We start from the raw sequence: 11,907 nt of genomic DNA, 5'->3' as shown, positions 1-11,907 counted from the left end.
AGCCACAGCTGCCCTGGGGCGCACTGACAGAGGCGAGGCTGCCGGACACTGGCACCACCAGGCCCTCTGACCACCACCAGTAGGCAACGGGTGAAGTGTCTTGCCCAAGGACACAACAACCGAGACTGTCCAAGCCGGGGCTCGAGCCGGCAACCTTCCGATTACAAGGCGAACTCCCAACTCTTGAGCCATGAATTTTCTAGCACAATCACATCCAGCAGATATGCAACTCCATTATCCTTTTATTTTAATGTTTATTTATTTATTGGGTTTGTCTTGGTGGATAAATCTGATTGGATAAAGGAGCAGCTGTGTTTACCTGCTAATGGATGTATATAAGGCAATATGCATGTATGCACCATACACCTGGTGTGTATTACTGAACTCTTTGAAATTGCACTAATTGAAATGCTTTTTTAATTTTGTGTTTCCGTTGTTGTTGTTTTTTAAAACAGTGTTAATTTTTTAATCTTCAAGATCTAAGTATAAAGCTGGAGAACTAGCCCACTCTTGAAACCGGTTTTATTTCATAGCTGATTTTCCCCCTACAAACCACCAAAAGTTAATAAAATAAACATCATTATTAACAACAAGAGAAATCTGCAGCATATGAGCTGCAGCAACATCTGGGTCAATTTATCATAGAACGTGACCCAAGTTAAAAAAAAAAAAAAACATTTGAAGAAAAACACAAAAATGAATTGATGGAGGACTGCCGACATCGAGAATATGGCATACGATGGCAAACAGCACCTACAGCAAGACAATGGTAACTCTGTCCATAGCAGTGAAGGCGGTGGGAACTGACATTCGACATAACAGACATCAGGACGTACTGAGGTGGCATGCGGCTTCTCACATGCAGAGATGTGTACCAAAAATAAAATGTCCATTGGAGGAGAATAAAGCTGTTAGGGACTAAGAGTGTCCAGCAGTTCATTAAAGACTCTTTTTCACATTCTCATACAACCGCTGCATGTTCTGCTTCCTCAACATTCACCATCTCTCCCTCCATCTGTACTTCCACCTGAGAGTTCACCACGTGCTGCCCGTCAACTTCAGTTGTGGTCACGTGTACAACCTGGATCTGCACTCCAGCCTGTTTTAATCTTTCCATGTCCTCCTCACACATCTCTGCCACCCCTCCATCCTCCATTACAACCGTGGCAGTCTCTTCCATCTCCATCACATCTACAGGCTCCACTGTGACGTGTTCAACCTGAATGCCGTCTTCCAACAGGACAGTTTCGGCTCCCTCTATGTTCTGTGCTGCTATGGTGAGAGCAGCGGTTGCAGCAGAGTCAGTAATGACCAGTTCGTCGTTTAACTTATCCTCGATGGAATGGACCTCTTTGAGGTGTGCCTTCAGCTCTTTCGGCTGGGTGAACCACATGTCACACATGGTGCAATGGTTGGGCTTGACTCCGGTGTGGCTCACAAGGTGGTCTTTGAACTGGTCCCAGCTGTTGAACACACTACTGCAGACCTGAAGAAGGTGGAGAGCAAAAGAAGAGGTCATGATCATAGCACAGTAATATAGGGAGTAAAGTGATACAACAAATTACAATACAACAATACAACAGTATGTACTGGGACTTTTACTTTGAAAACTGACACGAGTTTCAGTGCTGCCCCATTGAACAACTTTCCGAATCCCTTCAGTGAGAACCTGATGGCCCTGATTGAGGACAAACTGTACCTGGCATTCATAGAGTTTCTTCCGTCCCTTCTTGGCTCCCGCCCCATTCTGACAGGCTGCCATATGGCACTTCAGTGTGCTATTCCGTGCAAATCGCTCATGACAATCTGGACACTCGTAAGGTTTTTCACCTAAAAATGGGCACAAAAGACAGACATGTGTCTCAATGTCAGAAACACAAAAACAAATCTACTGGACAACTATGATAACTTATGTTTAGTTGCCATACCTTTGTACTTTTCATTATAAACAAAGTGAGTTCAAACAGTGTGAAATTTTCACCTGTGTGCTTTCGCAAGTGCTCCTTAAAGTGTCCGAAGTGGTCAAAGTGCTTCTTGCAGTATTCACAAACATGCACTTTCTTTTGGGGTTTCTGGTTTCGAGACAGTTCCTCGGCATCAAAGTGAAATGTGCTGATGTGCTGCTTCAAGGCACCCTCTCGGGTGTAAGCTTTACCACAGTGGTTACACACGTGGGGCTTCTCCAGCGAGCCCAGGTGTGTTTTCAAGTGCTGTTTAAGATGGTAGTACAGCTTGAAGCTGCGGTCACACTTGTTGCAACGGAACATGTTGTCTGCTTGAGAAATCTGGACCTCGACAATCTCGACATTCTCCAGCACCTTGGAGGCAGTCACCGTTTCCTCATGATACACAACCTCATGCTAAGAAAAAACACAGAAAGAAAAAAAACAAAACCTCTGAGTTAATTATTTCATGCGTATCAGTTTAACAGTAGAAATCAGAAAAAATGTGCATTTCAGCTTTTATACCTCTTCTATTCCTCCTTTCTTGATCACCTGTATTGTTGGTTGCCCTTGCTGGTATTTGCTAGTTATGTCAGCAAGAAGAGCCAAAGCAGAATCATCTGATGCAGCTTGAGCATTCTTTGCCGCATCAACCACTTCCTCCAGCCCCGACTCCTCCACCTCAATGGGCCCTTCACCTATAACTTCAATCTGCACCTGCAGAACAGGGAAAATATTCAGCCTTAACAACTAAATATAGGATATCAAGCTGATTATAAAAGTGCACTGCAAGCATGCTGACCTGCTCCCCTTCCACTGAGGGTAGGGTTTCTGTAATCACATTCGACGTCTCAGCAATTTTCCTCTTTTTTCCTTTGCTCCTTGCTGTCAATGAAGAGCTTTCATTCATTCTACAAAAGAGGATCATTAAGAGGTCAAATGTTATTCTATTTATTTTTAAGTGAAATCTGGTCAATTCTAAAGCCAAAAGTGATGAGTTCTCACTTATTGTTGAGCGCTTTGATGGCTTCCTGCATCTGTAAATACTCAGCTGCTTTCCAGACATCATATGCCTCTTCTTCACCAGCTACAGCTAGTGTGGCTGTGTATGTGAACTCCATCAGCTGACGAAAGGCAGTGTTGCTCACACCTGTTAAAATATGACAGTAAAAGCAGTGGTGAGTAAAAGCTGATCGTGTGTAACAAAATATCTGTCTATCAGCAGCAAGTCCCAGCTTGGAAGACAGCAAGTCTTACAACAAACTTGGAATACTTACATTAAATATAATGCAAAATCTCTTTCTGACACCAATTTAATTTTTGAATGTCTGCATTTTTCATAGTCAGGGATGTACTTTCATATGTTCCTATCACTTAGAAAAATATTCTACATAGCTCTACTACCAAGAGGTGGGAGTGTAATGGTCAAACTATTAAAAAACAAACAAACAAAAAACAAACAAACTGAAAACTGTAAATCAAGCAAGCAGAGTTAAAGCAAGCAATAAGACTGACTGATAAATCAGCTGTCAAACACTAACCAGTATAATCTATATTAAGGATATATTACAGCCAGTATGCAAAGGAGTTCTTAAATAATGTTTCCAAGTGTTTCCACTATAAAGTTTGCCCACCAGAGAGCTAAACCATAAACTGCAATAAACTGTAATGTGTCCTCTCAGAAGGCATCTAAGTCATGAATTAAAAACAAAACAAACTAAAACATAAATCTGACATCAAGCTCAATACTATTATACAATTTGTTAAGTTCTCAAACAGCAATCTTCTCATTTTTCTCATAATCCACTATGGCTCAAGCTATGATCAAGAGTACTTATTTGGATTAAGGAAGGGAAGGAGGGAAAAAAGCTTTAGTAAAAGTTGAGTTAAAATCATTCGGTTTTGTAAAACCACATTTACTCTAAACTACTGTATTAATAGTGACAGCGAAATTCATCTATAGGTGGAACAGTCTCTCTGGACATATTCTTCCTGTTATGACACAATGTAGTCCCGCGAGTATAACTAACACACTACATACCTTCTATCTCCACCAGTGGCTCTTGGGTATAATCCTGAAAAAACTTGTGGAAAAATTGACTGCATGCTGCCAACACTGCTTTATGGGCTCTGAACTGGTGTCCTGGAAAAGACATGAAAAATGGAAATTAGTGTTGCCTCAGAATTTAACGTTAAACTTATAAAGATTACTTACACCAAATGCCTGTTTACCATCCACTATCAAGGTAATGTCTGTAAACTGATCCAGCTGTCGCTGTTCGTTAAGTTTGTCCATCATGACTTTGTAATGTGCTGGGTACTCGCTGCCCACAGTGGCCTCCACTTCCACCTCCACCTCCGCTGCCATTATTGTGTGATCTGTCTTCTGTAGGAAGAGAGGAAGATATATATATATATATATATATATATATACACACAACATGATCAACCTTGCTCGTTGTTACAATTTTACCACACAAATCTTTCTCGCAGCCTCATTTAAATATTATTAACTACATACTGGCATTTAATGAAGGTTCTTTTAAGTTACTTAATGTTATTAGTAACAGCTGTGTTTCCCTACTATTATAAAGAAACGACTGCTCATTGTTTATGCATTACAAGACAAAGAAAATATTTTGGGACCACTGCAGCTGACACTAAATCCAAAGCAAAAAAAAAAGAAAAAGGAAAGGACTTTTGTAGTAAAGCAGGAAGTTCACCAGTTTGTTCAGATTGTTACTGACTGATATTCGCCAATCATCTCATCTGATGTGTCAATATGAAAATGTTTTAGTGCGTTTTTTAGTTTTGTTTTTTTGGCAGAAAACAATACATATGAAGATGTTTGGCTTATTTTAGAAATTGTGTCGATACACAGTTTGTCCAGCAGGGTGTGCTCCAGCTCAACTGTTTACACTGCTCTCAAAACAGACATTCAGTCAGGTCCAGAAGTATTTGGACAACGATTCAATTTTGCCTCTGCACACAACCAAATAATATTTTAAATGAAACATTCAAGTATAGATTAAAGTGCATTAACTGTTTAGAAGGTCATTTAGGCTTTAAAACAAGTTTGTTTAAAATATAGTTTGCCATGTTCGTGGGCTCAAAAGTAACCACACAACTGAGAAGCAGTTTCATGGCCAGGTGAGGCATGTTGCCTTGTGCTTCCATAACAAATTACGCACACAAAAGATTTGGAATCAACTTAGTGGCTTTTCACTGGAACACTCAAGATGAGGTCCACAAAAATACTTATATGAGGGAAGGTGCTGATTAGGCTGAAAATTCAAAACAAACCTATTAGAGAGGTAGAAGAAATTTTAGAATTGGCCAACAATCTGCAAAATTCTTGAAAAGAGCTAGCTCAGCTACAAAAACACCCACAAAAGAAGAGGACTACAATTTCCTGCTCTAGGGGGGAAAAAAACCTTCCCAACATCTAATAGAATCAGCACTTGAGGTTTGAGGTGTACTATTGTCTACAATCAAGAGCCTTCATAAAAGCAAAAACTGGGTTTACAACAATTTGTCTTTAAGACTATTCCAGGCAAAGTCAAAAACAGGCAAACAGCTCATAAGCTGTAACAGACCACATCTTCACTGGTGATTATTGATCACGCAGAGCAGCAGGATGAATTCTAAAGTGTACAGGGCTCTACACCCTGTTCATATTCAACCAAATGCGGGTGGCGTCATTCCTGCAACCACAGTGAAACTTCTCCGGACTCAGCTCAACAGTTCATGCTTTTTAGATACTGACAATTCCGAAGAGAGAGACTCACAAAGAGACGAGCAGGAACTGAAGGCACGCGTAGTTATGGCCTAGCAGAGCATTTAACAGCAGGAAATGATTAGTTGATTAATCCAGTAAACAACAGTGTTATTAAAAGCTTCGTTGACAGGAAGAAAGTTGCTGCCCTTTGTAACGCTGTACAGTATTGGCACTACGTGATATTTCCCACTTTCTCAAGTTAAACTAATTTTTGTTTCTTTGATTTGTAGTCAGCGATTTACACAATTTGATACGTCCTTAATGTGGTACAACATAATGTAAACGTCAAAAGTTTTCCCATTAAGGGAGCATGTTTAGAATTACAGGGCGGTGTCTTAAAAGAAGGGAGACCTGAACGATAAATCGTAAACATTTAATTACTACCGGATATTAAATAATACCACTGAAAGGTTTGGTGTGCTTCAAATCCTTTTTTGGCACATGTTAGCTGAGCTCCGTGTTAGCTTAACTAGCCAACACATAACCCTCCCCCCAAACCGAGACACAAAATAAGCCATTTCACACACTCGACGGACGCGTCTTACCGCAACCCCGCTTACCATGAATAGACACATCGCCACAACCCTTTTGGTACTGTAACATGACGGAAATAAACATGGTACAGCTCCACAGTGTTGCAGGTAACGGGCCTCTTAGCACGCTCGCCATTTCGCGTTTGACAATCAACATTACGTCATCAAACCGCGCATTAAAAAACACTTTTCCCTGACAGATATTCTAATTGTAACCATAGAGGGTCGAAATACACATTGCAAGCCATCGGCATACATACCTGAAGTTTGGTTATGCTGCTTTAGAAAGTTATTTAGCGATAATATTTCCTTCGACGCATGTACCGATGTCCTACTCTCGTTGCTCCAAAAAGGGCGGTCGTTCAAGCTTCAGGCCTCGGATTCCCAGAAACCCTTGCGAAGTCAAGGACGCCGGGGAGCGTTGCTTGGTGACAATAGAAAAAGACAAACACTTACCTGGCTGGGGGAAATAACGACTACCAAACAAACAAAAATTTAAAAACTTTATTCTCTTGTCACTGAAGTTCCTTTATTTTAATTTATTCAACATATCCACATTCTACATTTTGGAAAAAAAAAAAACTTAATTCAACAGAACTCTCACTTTCATCATTTACTTTTTATTAAACGCATGTATTAACTTGAACCAATTTTTTCTTGTGTATGACAAATTAAAATAAAAGTATGAAAACAAAAAAATGGCCAAATGGAAACTTTCACCGGATAGTGGCCTGGAAGATCAAAGTTCGGTTAAGTTCATCCTACTGCATAAGGGGGATTAGTGCGCTTGATGATTAACACGAGTTGAGTTAATTATCTTAAGAAATTCCAGCTGAAACTCGGAAGCTCTGTTAAATTGGGAAGATGGGTGCACCAGGACAACTTTGCTCTAAAATAAAACTTACTACACTTTTAACTTGGTAGTCTCACACCACATGTCACATGTTGGCAGTGTAACTGGCAGTTTGTGGACACAAATGTAGGACTCATGAGATGAGAAATAGTTCAAGTTCAAGTTCAAATTTTATTCGCCACATGCAGTGGCAGGTTGCCCTGCAGTGGAATGAACCCGCCCCCCAACCTTACACACACGACACAGACATCACATGGGGATACAAGTCAGAGAACGGTTGCATTCCAGAAAAAACACTGAAATGTACACTACAATGGGAAAGTACAAGAGGAAAAAAAGAGACCTCTACTCATGCTGGGCTATAGGAGGACAGCATGAAAACAGGAAACAAAAAACTCCTCTGCACAGAAAGCACATAAATGTCTACAGTACAACATTATAGAGCACATGACCAGCAACAGGGTTGGGTAGGGGACAAGGAGTAATCCCAGGCAACACAGCAGCCATCCTGCCACTGCGCCGTCTCTCCAACGTGGGCCCAGACCCGCCTGGTGTTCCCAGGAGGCAACAAGCATCGAAGGCATTGGAAGGGGAGGGGGGATGTGTGAGTGCTTATCAGTGTAAGTGTATGTGTGTGCGTGTCCATAGTTCAGCTGAGACAGTGTCCTTCGCCCTACCAGGCTAAGTAAACAGTCTACCAGCCAACCCAGGTGGCCTTGCATGGAGTGGGAAGGAACAGACTCAACACAGTCGTTATCAGGGAGTTTTTGTTCGGCTCCAGCCTTGAGCCCACAGCTGGCGCCAAGGGGATATCAGCATTAAATACACTCAAAATCCATCTTTAATTCTGAACCTCACAGGAAGACAACAAGTCCAAAACATTCGCAGGATAGCAGAACACAGGAGACAACAAAAGACAAAAGAATACTGAGACAGTATACACAAGATATTGAAGGGAGATGTAACAGGTGAGGACACAGATGACTCCACTATCAAAGTACTCAGAAGGAAGTTAAATTAAACCATGATGCCCTGGGATGTCCTATCCTGGGTTCAAGTAACGAACGGACTCTCTTTCCAGCGCCCTGGCATAGACTTTATCAGGGAGGCTGAGGAGGAGTGTGATCCCTCAATAGTTGAACACACCTGCTGTCCCCCTTCTTAAAGATGGGAACCATCACAATCCAGAGGTACCACCCCTGATCTCCACGCAACATTACAGAGGTGTGTTGATAAGACAGCCCTACAACATCCAGAGCCTTCAATAACTCAGGGCATCCACCCCAGGGGTGCATAACCAAGGAATTATTTAACTGCCTTAGTTACCTCGACAGTTCCCCACCCAAAGGTGCGGGGAACGAACCCTCTTGTCCTACGTACAGGCAGCAAGTCGATGGGATACTAGGATACCCACCCCAGCACGCCACCTCTCACCACGGGCAACTCCAGACTGAGACAGAGTCCAGCCCCTCTCCAGGACACTGGTTCCAGAGCTCAAGCCATGCGTTGAGGTGAGCCCGACTTTATCTAGTCGTGCCAAATTATGTATCTCTGACAGAAATTGTTTCCCCTGCATCGGGACCTTGGCACAACATCGGACGGGATTATTTCAATAAACCAATAACATTTTGACTGATCATTATTTGTATCCTTCAGTGACTATACAGAACTGTACTGAGCTAAAACCTCCAAAATTTCAGAAGCAATAAGTCTTTGGACAAGGGGAACAAATTGTGTCAGGATCACCCTGATATTATTTGTATCCCACTGTAACTTTACTGTATAAAGAGCTAATATCTCTCAAATTTCTGGAGTAGTTAGTCATTATTAGAAGTGTTTATGAACTAAAAATCATGAATGTGGGATACTGTTTGTCCATGATTTCAAAAGGCCAGTGCATGCTCCCGACGCAGGGGAAACCAATTCTTTCGGGGATACATAATTTGGCAAGACACCTCCACCACGATAAGATAGCATTTCGTGGAGGGGTCATCAGAATAAAACATCAGAATAAAACAGGAAGATCACCATAACTGAATGAGAACACTAAATTAACATGACACAGGAGACACTGAAAGAAAAAACACAGTGAGGATTCTAGAACAGAATGAAACACAAAAGGGAATTCATTAAATACTACTTAACCTAGGCACACATAGACCTCTGGAATATATAAATCGCATCCAGGAAAAATATCAACAATACAACCTGTGTCCAAGACTGACCACGACACTTAGCTCTTTCATATACACTAGTTTGGTGAATAGTTGTTAGTAGGCTCTGTTGAAAATGTTATGCATTATTGTAATTTGATCAGTGTGGCATTAAAATAGGTTACAGTATATACCACAGCCCCAGGCTCTATAAATCAATAACTTGGCAGGTCAGTCACATCATGTTCTATTTTGTCAGCTGATTGCTACAATGAAATTACGACACCACCTCAATGCACCGATCAGGTGATATTCTTTTAAAGACCTTTAGTCATGAATCAGAATCCATCATAGAACAGAAACAGTACCAATGAAGGTTATCAGTGATCTTCTTATGGCCTCTAACTGTGGACTCATCTCTGTACTTGAACTGCCAGACCTCAGTGTAGCATCTGATACTGTTGATCATTTACTGCAGAAATCAGAACACATCACTGGCATTAAAAGAAATGTACTGCACTGGGGAAAATTGAGAATCAAATCTATCTGATAGACTCCAATGTGTTCATGTAAATAGGGGGACTTCACACAGCAAAGTTTGTCATGGAGTTCCCCAGGGTTCTTTTCTGAATCAAGTGCTTTTTACATTAAACATGGTTGCCTTATAGGCAATTTTATAAAAAAACAAAGACATTTCTATTGCTATGCAGATGATACCCAGCTTTGTTTATTCATAAAGTCAAATAACACATATCCTACATAATTTCAGACAGGCTGAGATAACGCTGCTCAGCCATAAAAATCTTAGAAACATGGTGTCTAAACTGATACTTACTCTGGATGGTATCACTCTGGTCTCCAGTAACACTGTGAGAAACTTGGGGGTCAGTTTTGATCATGATATGTATTCAGTGTGAACATTAAACAAATATTTTAATGGTCTCCAAAATTAGAAACATTCTGCCTCAGAGTAATGCTCGACAGGGACTAGAAATCAAAATCACACTTCTTCCTTTTTAGCTTCTCTTCACTAGCTGCCTGTTAAATTCAAAATTGAATTTAAAATATTTTCATATACTAAATGCCTAATAAGAGAAACTCCAGCTTATCTTAAAAATTCAAATAAAGCTCTTCACTGTCAGACTGCATGCATACTTTTGGTTCCTAGATTTCTAAAAGTAGAATGGGAGGCAAAGCCTTCAGTTATCAGGCCCTTCTCCTGTGGAACCAACTCCCAGGGAGGGCTGGGTGAGGTGACTGTTTACAATCCATTATGCTGCAATAGGTTTAAGCTGCTGGGACAGGTTTGGCAGCAGACCATATTGAACTGGACAGGCAACCAACTTTGCTTAACCAGGCAATGAACAAAATAAGATATTATTAATTACAACTGTATATGCATAACACACTGTTAAATACTCCCAATTCTTTCGATCTTTGGGCTGAAGGAAGGACAATACTCGGTGTATAAATGCTCAATCAACAATTACTTTATTACATACAATACAACACTTTTGAGCATGAACCATCCGGATGGGGAGACATGCATGAAGAGGGACACAGCAAATCTCAAACTGGTGGAGGGTTACTCAAACTGGCCCCCACCTAGTCGTAAAAACCTAAACATTCACATTCTTTCTAACTCCTAGCGAGCTTGACTTATGGCCTTGGCTCCCTATTTTGTCTGCCTTCAACAATGGTGGGGGTGAAGCTCCCGTGAAATGTGCTCTCTGTCTCCTCTACTATCAGAAAAAGCAAAGTCCTGACTCTCTGAAAACAGTATTTCTTATAACTCAGCAGTATAATGCATCATAAACAATATCATTCATTCACACTGAATCAGCAGTCTAATGTAATACAAATCAGTTTAATAACTGTAATAGTTATCACCTTCTTCTAATTCAGGAGAATAATACAAACTAAAACTACAAAATAATTTCACAATCTTTAATTAGGGGCATAAGATAATATTATAATCCCACAACACTCATAGAGAAATGCAGCTACAGTAATAAATATAGCAGGCATCTCTTAATTGTAGACAACAGTACACCTAAATCATTGGATCAACTGGGTTTTCTTTGTACTAATATAGGGTCTTTACCATACAATCTAAAGCACTTTAAACCAATTGTTGTTGTGAATTAGCACTATATATATGAAGCTAAATTGAATTAAATTCATAGACATTAGTAACCACATTCACTCTATGCACTCCATGTGTGGACTTCAACAGCATAACCTCCTATTAACTCTACAGTATCACTTGTGCTTTTACTTACGTGCTGCAGTGTGCATAACTGCTGGTGTTTTTCCTTACTTCTTATCATTAGCATAATCCTCTGTCATCCCCCAAGGTAAAACTACAACAGTTATTGCTACAGTATTTGGCCGTTGTGTTCCTGGCACAGACTCTTTGAATCAGCAGGAAATTTGCTGCTCCATCTGTCATCTGTTTTGTATCAAATATATCAATATGGGAATATGGAAGGATGAACTTGTAGAGACATGAAGGGTGTTGGAACAGTGCAAAAACACAGTCAGTTCCAGATATCACCTTATAGTTACATCACCATGTCTGCTAAGGCTTTTTAATTCCTTGATGAACCCCAAACTCACCGATATTTGCTTATCTGGTTAAAACCAA

General features: G+C 40.6%; 1 protein-coding gene across 3 annotated transcripts; it reads right to left on the bottom strand.

The window, feature by feature from the left end:
• Positions 1–658: 658 nt before the first annotated feature.
• Positions 659–6,658, bottom strand: znf131 (zinc finger protein 131). Of its 3 annotated transcripts, none has more exons than XM_005919009.3 (9): positions 6,515–6,658; positions 4,176–4,329; positions 3,985–4,086; positions 2,949–3,093; positions 2,746–2,854; positions 2,469–2,660; positions 1,982–2,360; positions 1,700–1,830; positions 659–1,486 (listed from the first exon to the last, which is right to left on the bottom strand). In XM_005919009.3, the coding sequence occupies exons 2-9, from the start codon at positions 4,309–4,311 to the stop codon at positions 962–964; spliced, it is 1,719 nt and encodes a 572-aa protein (XP_005919071.1). In that variant the 5' UTR covers positions 4,312–4,329; positions 6,515–6,658; the 3' UTR covers positions 659–961. The 3 variants fall into 3 exon arrangements, with proteins under 3 accessions (XP_005919071.1, XP_005919072.1, XP_005919069.1); XM_005919010.3 differs by lacking the exon at positions 6,515–6,658 and adding an exon at positions 6,282–6,508 and having other exon boundaries at positions 4,159–4,329; XM_005919007.3 differs by lacking the exon at positions 6,515–6,658 and adding an exon at positions 6,282–6,508.
• Positions 6,659–11,907: the final 5,249 nt, after the last annotated feature.

This window comes from Haplochromis burtoni, unplaced genomic scaffold (assembly GCF_018398535.1).
Source record: "Haplochromis burtoni strain Fernald_Lab_line unplaced genomic scaffold, NCSU_Asbu1 Contig_34, whole genome shotgun sequence".
Lineage (NCBI taxonomy): Eukaryota > Metazoa > Chordata > Actinopteri > Cichliformes > Cichlidae > Haplochromis > Haplochromis burtoni.
This window is presented reverse-complemented; position numbering and strand designations above follow the sequence as displayed.

Excerpts from the sequence above, each read along its gene's own strand:
- znf131 (XM_005919007.3), bottom strand. Across the intron at positions 4,087-4,175 it reads CATTACCTTGATAGTGGATG|GACACCAGTTCAGAGCCCAT; the intron begins GTAAACAGGCAT and ends TGTCTTTTCCAG. Across the intron at positions 1,831-1,981 it reads GCACTTGCGAAAGCACACAG|GTGAAAAACCTTACGAGTGT; the intron begins GTGAAAATTTCA and ends GCCCATTTTTAG.